Source organism: Myxocyprinus asiaticus, chromosome 1, assembly GCF_019703515.2.
Source record: "Myxocyprinus asiaticus isolate MX2 ecotype Aquarium Trade chromosome 1, UBuf_Myxa_2, whole genome shotgun sequence".
Taxonomy (NCBI): Eukaryota; Metazoa; Chordata; class Actinopteri; order Cypriniformes; family Catostomidae; genus Myxocyprinus; species Myxocyprinus asiaticus.
Window position 1 is genome coordinate 30,523,389 of NC_059344.1, and position 20,426 is coordinate 30,543,814.

Sequence of the window (20,426 nt, forward strand, 5' to 3'; positions counted from 1 at the left end):
TCATCACCAATGAACTGAAGCTTTTATTCAATTTCTATGGGGATCACACAGCATTATATATAATTATTATTTTTATTTATTTATTTTATTTCTTTTGACTTTCTGACCCCAAGACCCAACTCATTTCTGCAATTTTCCAGCTGTGATCCCTGGAGATCTTTGGCCACGTGTGTCTACACTGACTCCTCACCATGTGTGGAGTCAATATAGACACACGTCCCTTTCTAGGCCGATTCTTAACATCTCCAGTTGATTGGAACTTGTTAATTATTGCCCCGATGGTGGAAATGGGCATTTTCAATGCTTTAGCTATTTTCTTATAGCCACTTCCCATTTTGTGAAGCTCAACAACATTTTGCTGCACATCATAACTATATTCTTTAGTCTAACCCACTGTGATTGATGAGTAAGGGAATTTGGACTGTCTGTTACCTCTTATTTATACCCCTGTGAAACAGGAAGTCATGGCTGAACAATTTCATGTTCCTAGTCACCCAGGTGCACAAAAAAAAAAAAAAAAAAAAAAAAAAATGAATTGGAATATACTTCAGATATATTTTACTCATAAGAATTTCTAAGGGTGCCAATAATTGTGGCCAGCATGTTTTGGAGAAAAATATTGATTTAATAATGAGATATTTACCCTCTTTCAATTGTTATACTTCAATTAAAGGTTAGATTTTTTGTGATTTATTTGAATGAAAGATAAAAAGAATAAGCAATGCAGATTATTTTTCACAGCCTTCTTTGCACATATTTACCAAGGGTGCCAATATTTTTGGCCACAACTGTATATATTAGTAGACATTTTGACTTTTATTTTGAAACAAGAGGCGTACCCGGAAGTATTTGGAAATGTTAAAGTATTTTTCAAAGTTTTTAGGAGCTACAGATCCTGAAGCTCAGAGGAAAGCGCTGTTGTAGAAGATTCTGAATGGATCACTTCGAAAAGGATTTAGTTGATGCACTTAAAGACATTGTCAAGGCTGGAAACTGGCAGTGTGTGGGAGACAAATCTAAATTTAAGTCACCATGCACGAAGTAAGCGCCCATCATTCTTTAAATGCACACGCACAAATTTATGTCATTGAAATGAAACGGAGCCATTTTCTATTATGAAAAGGTGATTTAAGATTATATTTATGTAATGTATTAAACATTCTTGTGGACAAAAATGCATTTATTGCGGCATTGTGCCATCTCAAACTACATAAACATTTAAAAAAAGAAGATTATTGACTATTAATGTTCATTGTTAATGTAAAAATAAATAAAAAAGACATCGGTTCCCTCAATCTAACCATGGTGGTGCTGCTTTATGCACTGCATGTTCCACTGCAAGTACAGAGTGAAATTGTATGGATACTGTATATGCCAACTGAGAACATAGATGCCAATATAGTAGCCCTTTATTTTCTGAAAATGTTGTAAAATATATTTTCAAGGCTCTACTCAGACGATGGAGAGCATATAGTCCTGGTGCATACAGAAGATGACAGATTCTGGGCTATGGATTCATCTTGCCCACATGAAGGTTAGTTGTAACTAAACAGGTATGGTGAAGTCAAATGTAATATGCATTGGCCTAGACATGGGTCTTTTCTCTTTAAGTGTGTGTGAGTGCAAAACGTCTCGGTTATGTACGTAACCTCGGTTCCCTGAGACGAAGGGAAAGAGACATTGTTTGCTAATGCATATGGGGAATATCCTTCCACACGAACTAGTTGAAACCTTTCTACAGTAACGCCAATATTCTAATATTAGCTATGGTGTTTGAGCCCCGCTCTTTTAGGCGCGAAGGTGTCCGCTATAAAAGCAGGTGCACAAACACCATTCCTCAGAATTTTCTAACTGAGGGACAAAGAGAGCATCGCTCACACCTCAGAAGAACTCTGTGTCTTGTAGTGTGGCCAGCATTCGCAATGTCTCGTTCCCTTCGTCTCAGGGAACCGAGGTTACGTACATAACCGAGACGTTCCCTTACGACTCAGTACACTTGACATTGCATGCTAACACATACGGGGAACAAATATCAGTTAATGGAACAGAGGGCAATTTGGTATGTTCATTACATGATATAATGTAGGGATGCACCGATACCACTTTTTCTCTTCCGATTCCGATATCGGAAATCTCAGAATCGGCCGATACCGATCCGAAACCAGTGTTGTTGTTTTTTGCATAATCAGTTTAGAATATCTTTACATTATTGTGTGGAACTAATTGGGAGTACTCTTTAATATGTAAAGAAACACAAACCTCTAACTACACATTATTTCAATATAAATGTATAGCCTATTAAGGAAAACTTTATTGTTAACTAGTCTACTGGATAATGTACCAGCAAAAGTAACAGTAATTCCAGTATAAGTCATCAGTAGAAATGAAGCAGTTTGTTTTGTTTTTTTGCAAAAATTTTCAACTTGAATCTGGACATTAAAGGATTCAGATCTCTTTTTTGTTCAATCACACAGTTATTTTTTGGATCCCATTCAACTTAAATATTATTATAATTTGTAAACAAATGATGATAATAATAATAATATATTATAATAGTAATATATAGTTATATATCTCAATCGTGCACCTTTAACTTTTAAACCCTCACGCTTTTATTTTGACATTCTGAACTCTCCAGGAAGTCCTGTAAGTCCACAGTAGTTTAATTTGCTTCTTATTCAAATTCTGGTAAAAATGCACCTCCAGTGCCATTCTAAATGCATATTATAAGTGAACCGAACTATTGAGTATCTACATCTGAGATGTTGTTCATGAGTAGTGCTCAAATATTGCACACCGCGTGAAGGCTAAAAATAGGCGCACGTGTGTCAACAGAACAGTGCCATTCACTGACGTGCTGGAGTTGCGCGTGCATTTTATATATTTACTTAAAAAACACAGCCTTTTGTGATTCACAGAGCTATTGCACGTCTTCAAGTGGCTTTGAATAAAATGCACAAGTCATATGAACTACTTTAATTGTGTTTTAATAGTTCTTTTATGTCATTTTTTGAGCTTGACAGTAACGAACATGACTAACACACAGTATCGGATTTGGATCGGGCTCGTCGGACCGATACCCGATCCGTTTAAAAACGTCAGTATCAGAGCCGATACCGATCCAGGTATCGGATCGGTGCATCCCTAATATAATGCGGTGCTCACCATTGGGAAGCGGTTGTGCCAAATATGTGGGATTTGAAGTGGGAAAGTGCATGCGCAACGAGCGCTGTAATCTTTTTCAATCTTTGTAACTCATTACAAGAATGCGCCGCTCACCATTGGGAAGCGGTTGTGCCAGATATGTGGACTTTGAAGTGGGAAAGCCCTTATATTGAAAAAGTGTGAGCATCTCGTGCGAGCGCTGTAGTCTTTTTACAATCTTTGTATGTTCATGCATGATATAATGCACCGCTCACCACTGGGAAGCGGTTGTGCATAATGTGCAAACTTTAATCATGTGATTAGTTGGGCATAACCGTTTTCTTCCCTGTGATCCACGTTGGAGAGGATGTAATCGCTTCGCGGGCGAGCTGAATAGGGCGCACGCCAGGATTTTGACAGTTGGTTATGAACTTCAGGGAAGAACGGGCAGATCTACAAGACACGTCCACTTGACAGCGTCCGGACTGCAGGAACCATTCATCAAGGCGAGATTGTGTAGGTTCCTCTGGAGGAGAAAACTCGATATCGAGATCTTCGACCACCCTTGAAAGGATGCGAAGCATCTCCTTGTCAGTGGCGCGTACATGCTCCTTGCCCTCGCTGGGGGGAGGGGCGGTAGCATCATCCAATGACCACTCGCCTGGTGCAGCAAGAGACATGACATCATCATCATCCCCAGCGTCAGAACCGCCAAACGAGATGAGGCCGTGCGCTCCAGCGGAGGATGTATTGGCATAGACGCGTTGCATGGAGATTGAGGGGCTCGCAGGTTGTGTGCCGGCACGAGGTCCAACTCAAATTCATCCTGCTCGAACTCGTGGCCCCGCCGTGCCTGCTTTTGTGATCCCTCGGGTGTCACAGAAGAGGCAGGTGGGAGGGCGCGTGAGGCTGAATTGTCCCTCAGAACGAGGGCAATTCGCGAGCAAAGCATCTTTAGACTCATGCCCTTGCAGTGAGGGCAGTCTGTCTCCATAGGAGCTGACTCTGCGTGGGCATGGCCCAGACAGAGAATGCAGCTCTCATGCTGATCTGATGGCGGGATGTGCCTCTTGCACAAAGAACACTTGCAGAACGACATCTTTAATATGACACGAACACGTAAGTGACTTTTTATATATATATATTTATACACACAATATACAATATACAATTGCTTTATAAGGATACACAACACCTGCCGAAGCGCTGCGGGGAATCAGGATGCTGAAGCGGCCAGTTCACCAGCGAAGCTTCAAGCAGTGAGGCGGAGTGATGTTCGCCAGAACACTGCAGGGGAGCGGAGAGTCTTCCCGTGAAGATTCCGCCTGCTGACTCATGTATGTTGATGGCGAAGCAGTAGAGGGCTTCTAGACGAGAGATGAATTGCTGTCTTGAAAATTCTGAGGAATGGTGTTTGTGCACCTGCTTTTGCGGACAGCTTCATGCCTAAAAGAGCGGGGCTCAAACACCTTAGCCAATATTAGAATATTGGCTTTATTGTAGAAAGGTTTCAACCAGATCATGTGGAAGGATATTCCCCATATGCATTAGCATGCAATGTCAAGTGTACTGAGTCATAAGAGAAATGGTTCACTGCCACCCCTTTATTCTGTTTTCTGCCACTTGGCCTACTAATGGCTTCTCTCAACTTGTTTTGAGAGATTAATTTTTCTAGATGGTGGTTTTATGTGATTTCCACTTCCTAATATTTGCCCACTGAGACATCCACTTTTGTAATGTTTTGTAACCATTTCCTTTTTATGAATGCATTTTGTTTTTCTTTATGTCTTACTGAATAATGATCACTTAACTTTGGCAGCTTTTAAAATGTTTTCACACATAAAACAATGTTACATCAAGTGAGTTTGAGTTTGTTTGGAAGTATAGAAGAGAACTGTTAATCAGTGAAATGAGAGAATTGTTTAAAGGTCTGAATATGTTTACAAGGCTCAGCATTTTCTTTAACAGGTGGCCCACTTGAGCAAGGTGATATTGAGGATCTTGGCAATGGGAAACTGGCATTGATTTGCCCATGGCATGACTTTGATTTCAGCCTTGAAACAGGTTCCTCTTCCTCTGGACTACAGGCAAGTTGCAATAGTGATCTTTGTTAATATAGAAAAACTGAACTGCCAGCATGCTTGATGTGTCAAATACAGCATTATTGTCACCAGAACCAAGTGTATGATGTCCGAGTATTGGATGGAAAGGTGCACATAAACACTCAGAGCACACTGTCTCTTTGTCCCATCCCAGTGGCAAAAATAACCCACCAAGGTGAGCAGTGAAATAGAACATATAAATATGAACACGAACTGTGAATGTGACATTTTATGGTATGCAATACATGGTTGTGCTGTATTCATTGTAGAGAATTTACCAATGGAAATAAACTCAGCCTCTGAAAACACGCTCTGTATGTGGGCCACAAAAATCCTTCGTACCCCAGATCCACAGGAAAAGGTAAGGAAATTTCTTCTGATCCTTTCAACTTCTGTTGTGCTTTGTTCCTCTTAGTAGAGGCTCTCTGAACTATAAGTCTACATTGTCACCACAATGTCGTTTTCTCAGACAAACTCTGATTGTGCGTGCTCTCCACTCACTAAACAAAGTTACTAATGGGCTTGTTATTTTTTTGTCTGTGAGGTTTCCTTGACCAGGATGGTGCAAGAGAAATGGAACATTGGGACAATAACAGAGATTGGGGAGGCTAGCCCTCCCACGCAACCCAGCAGGAAAGACAATCTGACAGTTTTGGAGCCTGGAAAAATCAAACGGGGCAAAGGAGGAACATTGGTAGACTCGTTTTCTTTCAGAGACTAATCTCAATGTGTAACATTTTATCAGAATTGTTTAGAGTAATTCATGTTTTGTAAATGTGTTATTGACATGTATAGACAATTTTTGTAAGATTATAAGGCCCCTGTAAACCTCCTTTGAAATCAAAGAAGGAGCGGGTGTGACGTCATTTAGAACAAAATCTGGCCAAAAAGAAGGTGTTTTTGAGTTCATTTTGGTGGTTTGTAACAGATTGTCAGGGCGAACTTTCAGGAAAACTTCTTACCGGCGGCTAAACAGTAAACATCTTCTTACTGTCATTGGTCCACATCATCTGTAGGTGTAACATGAACACACTGGCGTGCAGAGTTTTTAGTGGGCTGGTGCAAACTTACCTTCATCTGTACAATCGTTCACGTAGAGACATTTTTGAGACCTTTTCGAGACATTTTATTGCTGCATATATTGTATTAGTGCACTAGCGCCATGAATGCACAAGGTAAATATTACAAATTACATATTATCTTCTGCATATACACTACCGGTTAAAAGTTTTGAAACACTTATCCTTTATTATAATTTTTTTTTCTTCACATTTTAGAATAATAGTAAAGTCATCACAACTATGGAATAACATAAATGGAACAATGGGAATTATGTTGTGACTAAACAAAATCCAAAATAAATCAAAACTGTGTTATATTTTAGCATCTTCAAAGTAGTCACCCTTTGCCTAGAATTTGCAGACATGTATTCTTGACATTTTCTCAACCAACTTCTTGAGGTATCACCCTGGGATGCTTTTTAAACTGTATTGAAGGAGTTCCCATCTATGTTGGGCACTTATTGGCTGCTTTTCTTTATTATTTGGTCCAAGTCATCAATTTCAAAAACGTTTTTTTTTTTTTTAATTAAATTTTAGTTTTATAATGAAATAAATTAATATGGTGGCACAATTTCAAACATTTAAGCATACGCCTTCAGATCAAAAGATTTTTAAGATCATGAGAAACATTTCAGTCAAGTGTTTCAAAACTTTTGACCTGTAGTGTATATTACTTCAAATCATCATCGAGTAGTTTAAACTGAGCGTCGTCATATTTAAATGCCTCTTATATATGTCTCCCCTAGCAGTGTGGTGGGTGTCTGAATGTTTGCAAACAGTATGTTGATCAGCTGTTTCAAACTTCTTTTTGCATCTGAATGAAGAAGCACTTCACCGTGAGTGTGCTGGGGCCTTTATACCTTTGCTTGTGTTCTTATAGGCAAGTAGGATTGCCTTGCTGCACTCACTAGCTAACATAGAGCAATGGGCAATAGACCTCTCTTGGGATGTCATAGCGAGATTCTCCACATTCAGACTAACTTCGGGAGAGCCACTACCACGTCAGTTCTTCGATGACTTTGTCAAAGTTGCAGGAGATGAGGCCAAGGTTTGTCTGTTGACATTTTAAATTAATCTAGACTAACAAGTTTATCCATATTGATTTGACTGTCTTTCTCCTGCAGCATTATCAGTTACTAGAGCAAAGGATAATGGAACTTGGCAGCAGCTTTGGTGCTTTGCCAGTACACAACGGTCAGTGTTTTCAGTATTTTTACTTTTTACAGTGAAAGGAGGCTAGATGACATCTCTTTACTTTTTTTTTCAAAAAGGTTTATGGCAATCAGCAACAGATACTGCTCACAATCTTTTGGCAAGGCTGGCTATTGTGCACATGGTCCATGAGGCCAGGTAAGACACATCTCATTTTTTCTTTTTTTTTTTTACATCTGTTGTTTTCAGTTTTAAAAGCATTCAGTGAAATATTTGTTTAGCTTTATTTTTTAATAATTTTTATAGAGGTTTAGATGTGCACCCTCAGACACTGTCCCGCTTTGCCACTCAAGCTGACACAAGCTCAGTGAAGGTGCTGGAGGTGATTTATACTGATGAGATCACACATGTGGCTGCAGGCCTGAGATGGTTTACATACATCTGCTCAAAGGAGGGACGGGTAAGAGAGCAAACCGCAGTGAAGGAAATTCCAGTCATTTCTTTTTTTTTGTACTATCTAACTGTTATTAAAATGCTGATAAAATTGTAGGTGATAGTTTTCCATGTTAATGATAGCGTGAGGGCTATTTTCATGAGCTTGCTATGCGCAACTACCATGCGCTATGTCTTGTCTAATTTTCGGGAGAGCGGAAATTCTAAGCGCAGTTTTCGTGCCTGTACAAAGCGCAAGTGGGAGTTGGTGGGAGTGTTTGCGATATCTGTACGTGTATGCAGTCAAACTGTGGGTGTATTGTATTTTAATGAAGTAGTGCAAAGCGCAGTTTGATAGGCCATTAAGACGTTTCAGAAGAAACACATCAGCGCAAAGTTTAAACTCAGTTCCTACATTTGTAGTTTGGAGATTCCACCAGCAGGTCGTAATAAAATTAATGTCTAAACTCTGAAAATCAATCAAATTATGTCCCTGATAATCGCTGTTTTAAGAAAAAAAAAGAAAAAAAAAAAGAGATTTGTGTTAAACTATTTATAGGTCATGGTTTATTTTTCAATTATTATTATGTTTATATTTACAATTGTATTTATGATATAATTTGTATTGGTAGTTTTGATGTTAGAGAGGGTAAAATGTTTGGATTTGGTATGATTTTTTTTTTTACCACTTTGTTATTTTGATTGTATTTTAATTTAATTTGAATTTAGAAATATTTTTGGTTTCATTTTTTCGTGTTTCAATAAATGCATAAAAAAAAAATTAGAAATCAAAATTGACCAGTAGAAGTTAAGCACGTTTCGATACAATCAGTGATTTGTGTTTCACTTGATCAATATGATTAATAAAATTTACATTCTCTATAATTAAACGGAGCATACCTCCAAATCCTGAACCACATTTTCTATGCGTATACAAGGTGCGTCACTGTCATAGCATCATTGACATACAACTAGGTCGCAGTTTATGCACAAAAGAACATAAGTCCATATTTCAATTCTTCTAATTGCATACATTCAGTTTACATTACCAAAGTCTTATGGATGTACTGTCTTTGTTTATATAGCTGGTGCTTTATGGAATGGACTACGGTAGGACGCAGACGGTGCAGTAACCGGAAAAGAACCGCAGAATACAATTGCATTTGACCCACCCCAATTAGCAATTTGCGCATGAAATTCCGTCAAACCCACCTCCTCTTGGACATAGACCAATGCTTACACAAAAATACCAAAACTCCATGGCCATGCCAATTGACTTCCCATATGACTTAAAGCATAGCACTGTGCTTAGCGCTAGAGCTCTTAAAATATGGCCCTTTGAGTGTGAATGTGATCAAAAATTATTATTTTTTTTTTTAAACAAGCCCTTATTGATCCAAATAGGGTTTTGACAGCATGTTTTTTTGAGACAAGTCTGTATCTTTTTCCTAGCTTGACTCTTGTTTTGCCACTTTATTTTAGGATTCCTTGAAAACCTTCCATGACTTGGTGAAGATACATTTCAAAGGGTTTTTAAAGCCTCCATTCAACATAGAGGGAAGGAAAACAGCAGGGATGACAGAGGAGGTACAGGTACCACTGCTGCATTTTCTGCAGATGATTAAACTGTTTTTGTTGCTTGACTGTGTGATAAACTTTGATGGTTGTGTTTTATATCATGCAGAACTTGTAACATTCACACTCTTTCCCCACAGTGGTATGTTCCTCTTGTCAAGCCCTCCAGCATACAGAAGACATCATGATGCATCTATTTTCCTATGACGATCAAGAAAACACGGACTCTGTTGGTGCATTTCTGTTAAATAGCTCTCAGACTCACTGATCCAGTGTTCCTTGGAAATAATGACTAAAGAACTTTCAATCAGCACAGATTTCTGTCAAGTGTACATGCATGATTAACACTATGGGGAAAGAGATGCATATTGCATGTGTTATCAAAAATATGTGCATTCCTTTTTTACAGTAACCCTTATTTATTGTTTGTTTGTTTGTGTGTGTGTGTGTGTGTTAGAGAGAGAGAGACAGAGAGAAATTCAGAACATTCAGTGTTTAAAGTTAAAATTTTATTAAATTAATGTATAATAGAAAATTACTTCATTAATGTGTTTTTGCAGTTCAGTGATCTACTGACAGAGGGCGCTGAGACACAATTTTGCATTTATTGTATGTTCTTTTGCTGTAGTTTCACTAATGGCTCTCTGACCCAGCAGCTAAGCTACATTTACATTTTAAGTTTTCAATTTCTTATTAAGGCAACTTTCATTGGTGTCTGTATTCACTCAGAATTTCCCACAGTTGTTTGGGTTTGATTCCTGATATTTTTTGTATGCCACAAGGTTATATTTAAAGAACTGCAATGAGTCAATAGAGTGCTGAGAAATTACCCTAAAATATGATACAACTTTTAGGCAAATGGTTTATAGCAAACACACTGATCACTTTGTACTGAGAATGAATGTTTATTTGTCTAGTTTCTATGAAGATTTTCTTTCTTGTGATTTTGAGAGAAACGCAGTACAAAAATGAGCAGAGAGTGACGATCTTCCGTCTGTGTATTTACTGCCCAGACGTGACAGAGTTTTCTGTGCTGCATGAGTCTGTGTCATTGGTTTTCACTTCTGCTTTTTGTATTTTTGTGATATTTTTTTCCGTTGTGGTGCATGGTGGTGAAGTTCACAAGTATCCCTACTTGAGAATTCGGTTTAGTCTCATTTTTATAATCTGCCCACTTTGGTCATATATCATATGTATCACATATGTTTTAGCTATTTTTAATTTGTACTTCTCTCGTATATAAAGAATACAGATCCTGTGGTAAATGTTGGAGCATGAAAGTTATTGGAATGCTTAAAGGGATTTAAAATGTACTTCATTAATGCAAAAGTGAATACTATAATCAAAAAGGATGGAAATTAAAATAGTTGAGTTTCATAACATAGGGAAACGTTCTTATATTTCATGTCCATACGAGTCAAGTGCTCTTTTCATAGAGGAGAAACGTTCTCTCTTGTTTTCTCCAAGTCTTTTTCTCCCTCTATCTTGCCTTACCCATATGTTTACATGTAAAGCTTCCTTTCTGTGTGGCTCTTCCCAAGGACCTCTCCACTGAACTGGTAGGTGAGTTTTTTCTTGATCTTTTTGACCTCTCCCGTCTTGCCGTAGTTTCTCAGAGCCCTCGCCATCTTCTGGTAGGTCATCTTCTTGCGGTTTCCCTTCTGTACACCCCAACGGTGAGCTAAAGCTTCCTTGTGCTTGGATGAGAACTGGAATGTTCCCTTTTCTCGTTCCACCCACCAGATGCTGTCCTTCATGTCACCATTTCTCAGAAGGTCCAGCAGGAACTGATACAAGCGAATCTTCTTCTTGTTACCTTGAAAAACATAGCAAAAGAAATCGGTGTGTTCAGAAAACTTACAGGTAGAAGAGTAACCATACAGCAGTCAACAGCTGAGCATATTAAACATCCATTCATTTGTCTGTGTACTGGTATTTGATGTTTCCTCACCATGTTCTCCCCCTGTTGTTGAAGTAATGTGATCTCTCATGCACTCCTCATCAGACACCTCTAAAGGAGGACTGCGACTGCCAGGGTCATCATCATCTGAGCTGCGCTGGAGAGGAGAGGGCTGTACACTGTGAGGGTAACACACTGATGGCCGGGGCAAATATGTCATCTGTGAAGACAAAGTGTTAGCAGTGAGCACTCGCTCTTGAAAAGAAAAGTTTCAATTGGAATACAAGATTTTCTTTTTTTTTTAGCCCAATGTTACAGGAGGTCCTTTTTAACCTTATTTATTTGTATTTTATTAGAAAATATCTTATGTATTGGTACATTAAAAACCAGGAACCAATTCTGTGATCTGAAAAAATCTATGATGTAACCATTTGTTAATCTTCAAAGAACCATACAGCCCACCCAAGATCTCTATACAGTGAAAATTGCTCTTTTTAAGAAGAGGGACTGAATCTAAGGTGCTACAAAGAACCACTGAAGAACCTTTATGTCACGGTCCGGTCACCGTGTCAGGTTTAGGTTCTACCTGATGGTACCATGGCAGTATTGGCCTGTTTTGTGTTTTGTGTTTGTGTGAGAGCACAGGTCCGGTTGTTTGGACTGCCGTGCACGCGTCACCACTGTGTGCTCTCCGGTGATGTCATGGTTCTGTCAACCAGTCAGGTTGGGTTTTGTCTGATGAGGACCATGACATCATCGTCCCCTGTATATTTTGTGTTTCGTATTCTTGTTTTTTGTGGGCGCATGGGTCTGGCAGTGGGTTATCGCTGTGCGCGATTTGCTGCCGTGTGCCCTCCGGTGATGTCACAGTCATGGCACCTTGCCGTGTTGCTTGCTCGCCTTATTAGGACCGTGGCATCATTGTTCCCTTGTCTGTTTCTGTCAAAGCATGTTTATGTTTTGCCCTTATGTGTTTCAGGGGTCGCTGGCATGCTGAATCGGTGTTTCCATGGGAACTCTGATTGTTTCCATGGGAGCGCTGATTATTACAACCTTCAGCTTGGAGTGATACACCTGCCCCGTGTTTGTTTCTCTTATTTAAACCCCCACGTGTGTCATGTCCGATGTCGGATCATTGTTTACTGCCACTGTGTGTTTACTGTTACTGTGGTGTCTGAAACTGTTTCTGTTGCGTTTAACTGTGCTCTTGTGCAGTAGGAGCTGGCTGCGGTTAGTTCCAGAAGAGGAGTTACCTTCTGTGCTGTTGGTGCCGCCCTCGCCAGTTTGGTGCCCAGTTGTTAAGGAGGAGGATTCTCTGCCCCCGTCTTGGGGGAGGATCAAGTTTGCCTGGGCTTGTTTGATTTGAGTTTGAAAAGGAACTGTTTTGTGTTTGATTAATAAATCCAACTGATGGAACTTTCCCTCTGCTCTTGGGTCCTGTCCTTCCCCACACACTGACACTTTATTTTTAAGGGTGCATTTCTTGCTAAATTCTCATGCTCAGTTGAGTGGGACAAAGTATATAATATATTTATTTCGCTCAATTTTTTCAGTTAAACCACTTCTCAAGGTGAAAAACCCAAAGTGTCAAAGATCGTAGTCACTGCAAACACAGTGCTGGGGTGGCAACTTCTTTTGACATGATAGTTGCATGCATTCTGATGACTGTAAAATGTAGAGCTCCTCAAAAGCACATGATAGTCATACTGTGTTTTAAAATAAGGCCTTTCATGTATAAGTCCATTAGGAACATTCATGTGTGATTCACATTAGGTCATGCTGCAGCTGGGCTGGAAGTTGTCCATTTAAGTCCTTTTAGCGAATATTGTGATAGAGTAAATAGTTATACACATCTGCCAGGGAAGCAGAGTTGCTTTCCTCCTCAAACAGTTATATTTGTACATGCAATGCTTATATGAAAAAAGCTGTTATGTATGGGGTTGTGGTGTAAATGACTGGTGTACAGACTAACTGCTGTTGAATTCACAAGTAAACAACAGTTAGCTCTTTCTCAGCAGCCCCTACAAGAATTTATGATTGTTTCCAATACATAGCTACATTTCAATAGTAATATGGTTATTATTACAATAAAACTGTGGTAACATTTGCCATCTAAAATAACTAAAAATTCTAATTAAATGACTCAAAATGTCTGAAAGCTTCTTACACTCCCATGGTAATTAATTCTGGTTTTACAGTATTGTAATTATGATATTAAGCTGGAAGTTATGTTTACCATGTTAAATATTTTATTAGGGGAAGAATAACGTCAAGATTCCCAGCTTTTATGACTATATCTAAAGTACTTTGGGATCAGTTAAGCATTCAGTTTAGTCTATTACAGCCGCGGGCCTTGCATTTTAAGTCTAGGCCTTCAGTGTGATTCGTGCCATTAAGAAAACACAGTTTCACAATGAATAAGATGCCGTATGCCCATCATACATTATGTGGCAGTCAACTAATAATACCAACTGACATTTTAAAAACATGTACAAACACAAAAGACAGAACTTGAAATGACACTTAATGCTCAAGCAAGCCTAATTTTAACTGCAGCATGACTGTTTTGTGAAATGAATGTCAAAAATGATCATTTTTCATATGAATCTACCAAGGAGGTATCTATAATACCTGGAACAAACTATTTAATAATATTTGTGATTTAAATGTTGCTTGCAATAAATTTTGTTTCGTCAGGGTACACGGTTATGCTGCGTTCCATTCAAGTTGGATGTGGGATATTCCTACTTGATATCTCCGACCATAAATGCATTCCATTCCCCGATATTCGGAACTGCAACGCTCCCGTTAGCTTAGCAGGGGTTTGACTCTTATTAGAGATGTCTCCTAGCAACCCAACTGATAAACAATGCTGCAGCGCTAGCATTTGTGCTTCAGGTGTATGATTATCAAAAGAGATAATAATGTTTTATACAACTGTTTCTGCAGGCGTTTGTTAAACAAGCTTTAATATCATGTAATGTGGAAACAAACTCATTTATCGATACAGTATTACTTAATAAAGTGAATGTTTATCACTTACTTTGTATATCTCCCTGAGTGTCGACATGTTTGTGTGACATCATGCACCTGCATCTCGGCGAAATCGGAGTTGAGAATTTCTGCACGAGCCTACAAGTTGTAATTCTGACTTAAAGATGCATTCCATTTGCACTTTTCCTAGTAGGAAGTTGTAAAATCCGACTGCAGAACATCTCGTGTTTTTAAATCTATAAGGATCTCTTTCTCAATGGTGATAGCGGCAGTGATGACGATCTTGCGCTCTTCACTTTCAAATTACGTACATCACTTAAAGCATGATTGCGTCACTCAAGGCCAGCTAGAAGGCCTCGACAGGGACATATCCTAAAGATCACACCCACCAAGAACAAATAAATCAATCTGATTGGCTGATGAATCTGACAATCTGACTTTAGTTTCTCATTCATTTGCACTGTTGAGGGATTCTGTGGAAATTCTGAAGGCCTGATGGGTGGGAGCTCAAACTCACACGCTGCTTCGGCTAAGGAGCATGCGATTTGTGAAACAGTTGTCATTTTGACAACTTGTAAGCATCAAGGAATAAATTCTGACTGGATAAACTTTTCGTTTTTCTCTATTTGTTTGTAGATTAATTAAGAGTGGAAAGCAATTAAAAATACAATGCAAAAAGGGGATTGAGAATGAAAGGATGAAAAATATTTATTTATTTGGCATGTTAGGCCAGCAGAGAAGGCTTTGCTGGCCCTGAGAATTTGCCACTGGTCTATTATCAAAACTGCAACAAACCTAGCTTTTATTTTTGCAGAGAACATTCTGTTCCTCCAATAGGCAGTATATGTCAGTTTGATGTGGACATGTCTCTCCTTCCTACAAGAACGTCTACAAAGGAAAAGCATTCTTTTCAATAGACGTTGTTGTGGTTAGTGTCTGCCTTTGAGATGAGGTCCCAACCAAAGCAGGGGAAATCAATCACTGTGTTGTTCTTAAGAGGTCTGAAATGATCTCTTTCTGACAAGAGGCTCTCTTTGAATTTCCACTAACAGTGCAGTCTTTCTTAGAGCTCAATGAGGAATGCACAATATGACATGTACTGTGTTTAAGTTGACGCATCAGCAAAAAAACTACAGCAAAGGATTCCATTGTCTTCTTTGGTCAAAGTTGGTGTAGAAAGAAAATGCAGCTTTTTACAAATAAACTGCCTAAAATAAACTTCTAGGTAATCTAATCTGATTGCTTTTGGATGATTTACTGCATGTTTTGATGAAAATCTAATTTTAAGTACATTGAGTAGAAATTTACAATCCTTTCATTAATCATTAACTAAAAGTAATGTAATCTAAATACAAGTACTTGATTTTTGTAATTGCTCAAAAAATGCTCAAATCATTTGTATATGTGTCTCTATGTGTGCATGATCTGACTTTCTGTCTTTGAGCGCTCATATTAGAGTGCATGTCTGTTTATGTCACAACAAAGAGCGGTTTTGTTTGTGCAAGTAGGGATGTTCTGTGTAATGGCAGTTGATGAGTGTGCAGACTGCAGTTACTGTGACAGTGTTGAGCTTTGGTCAGGCTAAGGCTTAGTTGAGCAATAACGTGGCCACAGATGCATTCTACAACCAGCATCTAGACCTACTGGTGTCACAAAGTGCCAGATACATTGAACACATGATACTTGTTCCTGTAAGTAGTTTTTTTTTTCAGTACGTGTTCCCAAAGGTCTACTGCACTGTATTCAAAAATGACTGTCATCATCAAAGATGTGACCAAAAAAAAAACAAATCTTGTGAGGGTATCAAAAACCAATTTGAATTTACACAGAAATTATTAGGGGGACAATGAAAGCATTCTTAAAAACATACACACAAAACTAATATGTGTATTCTATAGCAGGTGTTTTATAGACATTTGGAAATGTTGTTAAATGGTCTCACCTGTGGAGGAGGCAAGGCGAGGTGATGCCCGTTCAGCCCTGGGTCGATGAAATGGCCAGGCTCGGCATCAGGGAAGCGATGCATATTCGAAACATGTAGTGGCTGCACGCTCTGTAACTCTGTGAAATGGCTCTCTGGCAGGTTGTCAAAATCCACTGGATGGACATGATGTGAATTGTACTCCCAAGTGTGATCTAGACAAGGGCAGGAAAGTTTAAATGGAGGGTCAACAGAAAGCATCTTTAGCATCCAAAAGAAATATTACAGTACATCATATGCTCTCTTTGTAAGCAAGTTCAAGCAACAGCTAAATCAACTAAGTCTGGTTATTTGGTCAGTTCAGTTTTATACAAGAAATTATTTTTTTATAACTTTGTCACTGTAACCACTGAGTATCGCCCTGTTTCCTGTTCATACCATCATTTCCTTTGCAGTTTTTGAATAGCCTCAAGCATGTTGTTTTTAATGTCATTTTATTTAACATTTAGTTCTCAAAATGTAACGTTTCTATGTGTGTGACTGTTTTACCACATGGAACATTCAGAATAATCTATTTACTTGAGCACCTGTAATACATATGCACTTTCTATTAAATTTCCATACATAATAATTGAATGTAATGCAATTTTTACTCAAATTAAATGCCAGGTGCTCAAATTCAGTTTAACCACACATGATATTTATTATATTCACTGAGGAAACGTGTTAGAATATTCCTCCATTGAACTGAAACAGTGTTTTGGAGTTCCATGGAGGAATTTTTTTTTTTTTGCTCTGCACTTCGTCACTGCTTTATAATGAAACTGGGTTATTTTCAGTTTCTCTGTCATTTAACTTCTTTGAAAATGAGCACAGCTCTTAGACATCAGGGATGACTAATTAATACAAAGGTCTGATTAAAGACACTATAAACTGTGACATAACTGACTACCACAGTGCGATACAGCAACAGTATGCATTCACCATCCAGCCTTAAAGCTGATCTTTATGACAGCTTCCATATTAGGCACCTACACAATTTCTTATAAATTTGAACCACATTGTCTCATTTTGGACAGAAGCCCTTGGGGATACTTGTCGTTCTACGTCTGTAGTTTTCTTGCCTGTCAGAACGAGGCATCTGTTTCCTGCTTTGTGCTAGGTCACTCGCCCGGTTCCACTCGCTCGCTCTCCTAACAGTACAAACCCATCTGCCCTGGGTGTGATTTTAATTCGTTAGCTATAACGAGATGGTGTCTACATGGGTCTCTCTGGGTATTCTGACACTGAACTGTTTTGGCAGAGGATCAGTCAATCAGTAACATCTTTGAAAAAGGCCAGCAATAATGCAGGCCATTTACTCAAAGCACTTTGTTTCATTGGTGCAGAAAGGGGGACAAGTGAATAAAACAGAAAAGAAAAACCTATAGTTAATGACGAATAAGTGATAAAATAAAAGCTCACCATTTTGTCCCTCATCAATGATGTATTGATACTCCATTGGTGGTCGATACATGTCTGATTCAAACATTTCCTCTGTTTGCTGCTAAGCAAATAGGTGAAAGATAAAGGGTGACCAGTTTGAATGATTGAAGCCAAACACAAAAATGAATTATACACTGTACCATATGGGAAAAGCCTCACATCTTTGGTTAAAACTGCCCAGTAATCTTTTTGTACAGACGGTGTCTGTGACATCCAGCCAGTCCAGGTTACTCTCTCTCTACTCTCTTCTTTCTACATAGAAATTATGATTGTTACACATTTCGGAGAACAAGTTATGTTTTTATTACACTATGATGCGAATCATAGCCTTTACAACATACCTTTCAATGTTAGCATTGGCAATTTAAGATCAGTTTCATTAATAAACATTCTGTCATTACATTATCTGTAACATTACTGTCCCAGATGAATTAACAAAATGATCAACATCATCCTTTATACACACAAACGAAAAAATCAGATAGATGTTTAGATGCACATCAGTGCACATCTGAATCACTCAATCTAAACAGATAGTCATTTTACAGTAGATGCTCCACCACGGATGTATCCGACACTAACAAGATTGCTAACTTTAAATGTTTCATAATTCTAAAATTAGACAAAATGTACAATTTAACTTCAAGATATTATAGAATGACTAATGTCAAAACAATTTATCACTATAAGGTGTCCCTAACTATATTACAAAAAGATCCAGTTGTTCAGTCGGTGATTGGTATATCCACAATTATGAGTTCCTTCAGTGTCTTTTGGCACGATGGCGGCAATTTGACAAAAACGGCATTGTTTATATTTACACATCAACGTATAAACACCAGAAGCATGATATTAGGACCCTAGAGATGAGAAAAAATACTCACGGGTGGGATGATGTACCCCTCCATTCTGTACGGATGCAGCATGGATTCCTCGCCGCCTGACACACGATCTGCAACTCTGATACTTTCTCAAGGGCTTTCAAAACTGTCCCCGTACCATTGCTCAACTCTGCTAAATTTCCTCTTACCAAATGAAACCAAATATCTAACTCACGCACCTTATCGCGTGGGGGGGCCTCACAGATCTCCAAAGGCCCCCAAAAGAAGCCAACCAGAGAGACACTGCAAAGGGCAAGCTACCCTACCAGTGACTGTAACACAAGGACAGAGGTTTCTGTTTGTTACTTCTTTATTTTGGGGTGTGTGGGTAAGTGTGTGTGTGTTTAGGGTAATGGCAGGTGGGGATTTTATCTTTGCAGTTAGAATAGGCGTAAAGTGTCATCTCCCCCAATGACCAATCAGGGACAGCTCAGCTGAACGCTGTTCTTTCTGTCCACCTCCATAGTGCTTGTCATTCTATACAAAGTCCTTAATGCAGGATGAAATTATAATTGGTACCAGTTTAGGAATTTGAAGCCAAAACTTTTCTTTTATGTCAGTACTTTCCAAATTGTTTTCCTAAACTGACAGCAAATTCTTACATTGGAAAGACTAGATTTCTGGTAATCTGGTCATTAAAAAGATCGAACAAAAAGAGAATTAAATACTTATGAGGATACATTGAAAATTAAAAATTAAATAATGATGCTGTTTCACATCAGAATGGAAAGCTTCTTTATGTCTTTAAATACCCAACTTGCATCATGCTGTTTCGGTGAATATATGATTGATCCACACATTTACTAGGGAAAGTTTTTAGTTGATAATGTTTACATCTTGCAGCCTGGGTTTCAACCCCATCTTGGTTGCAGACGGAGGACACTCTGACAGATAATATGGCTGATCATGTATCATCTGCCCACAACCTCCAGCTTACGTACATCAGCACATGCTGGGCAGGAGATGCAACATCCTGAATGAGGATGATGAAAGAACCATTTGTCTTTATCAAACTTTCTCCCTGTCTCAAAGCTTCTGTCTGCCAAACTCTCTGATGGGCATGTAATTGGCAATACAATGATAATCTTTTCCAGAAGGATAAAGTTTGATGTAAGGGAATGCTTTTCAGTTAATTGCTTTGTTGTTCTATAGACAACATTTTGTACATTAAATAATTATTTCTTGCTTCTTAAAATTGGCCTGTAATGAAATATGAATCAGACTGATGTTTGTAATTGCTGCATTGACTACTATAATTGAATACTAACGGGTACAGTTTGTAAATTCCTATAATGTACAGCGAACACTTTGGAAACTTTAACAGTGTACAGTTAGCTGAATACTTGTATTGAAATAACATTCAGCATAGATGCTCATCTACTAAACCATATATCTCACTTACTTCAGAGTAAGGCTGTGTGTGCTTGTGTGCACAGTTACATACATCTTTATTATATCAGGGACACCTCTTAATAGCTAAAGGTATTTTAGATTTGGGCCCTCTAAAACACACAAGAGTCGAGAAAATTGCATGATTAAAAAATCCCTTTGTGATAAATCTGTATGGAGTTAATTTATAATGATAATAGTATTTTCTGCCGAAATACCCTGGTGTACACAGTTTCTGTTATTACAATAAAAACATGGTAACTTGGAAATATCCTCTGCTGTCATCAAAAAAGTAATAAAACAAAATGACAAGATTCTGAAAGATCCTTACATTAGCCTAGTTTCCATCCACTTTTCGCACTGTATTGTTATCGACAAAGTGAAAAACTG

The 20,426-nt window shown here is 38.4% G+C and overlaps 2 protein-coding genes across 7 annotated transcripts; one reads left to right on the forward strand and one right to left on the reverse strand.

The window, feature by feature from the left end:
• The first annotated feature begins 846 nt into the window (after nt 1-846).
• si:ch73-314g15.3 (uncharacterized protein LOC368688 homolog) lies at nt 847-10,731 on the forward strand. Of its 3 annotated transcripts, none has more exons than XM_051702829.1 (12): nt 847-1,041; nt 1,446-1,534; nt 5,113-5,231; nt 5,319-5,421; nt 5,516-5,607; nt 5,791-5,940; nt 7,188-7,355; nt 7,432-7,501; nt 7,579-7,657; nt 7,766-7,919; nt 9,374-9,484; nt 9,607-10,731. In XM_051702829.1, the coding sequence occupies exons 1-12, from the start codon at nt 935-937 to the stop codon at nt 9,652-9,654; spliced, it is 1,290 nt and encodes a 429-aa protein (XP_051558789.1). In that variant the 5' UTR covers nt 847-934; the 3' UTR covers nt 9,655-10,731. The 3 variants fall into 3 exon arrangements, with proteins under 3 accessions (XP_051558789.1, XP_051558799.1, XP_051558806.1); XM_051702839.1 differs by having other exon boundaries at nt 9,374-9,478; XM_051702846.1 differs by having other exon boundaries at nt 990-1,123.
• Nucleotides 9,954-18,996, reverse strand: spi1b (Spi-1 proto-oncogene b). 4 transcript variants are annotated; one of them, XM_051702944.1, is made up of 6 exons: nt 18,651-18,996; nt 17,926-18,018; nt 17,746-17,827; nt 16,303-16,496; nt 11,418-11,586; nt 9,954-11,282 (listed from the first exon to the last, which is right to left on the reverse strand). In XM_051702944.1, the coding sequence occupies exons 1-6, from the start codon at nt 18,690-18,692 to the stop codon at nt 10,969-10,971; spliced, it is 894 nt and encodes a 297-aa protein (XP_051558904.1). In that variant the 5' UTR covers nt 18,693-18,996; the 3' UTR covers nt 9,954-10,968. The 4 variants fall into 4 exon arrangements, with proteins under 4 accessions (XP_051558904.1, XP_051558912.1, XP_051558921.1 ...); XM_051702952.1 differs by having other exon boundaries at nt 17,746-17,824; nt 18,651-18,995; XM_051702961.1 differs by lacking the exon at nt 17,926-18,018.
• Nucleotides 18,997-20,426: the final 1,430 nt, after the last annotated feature.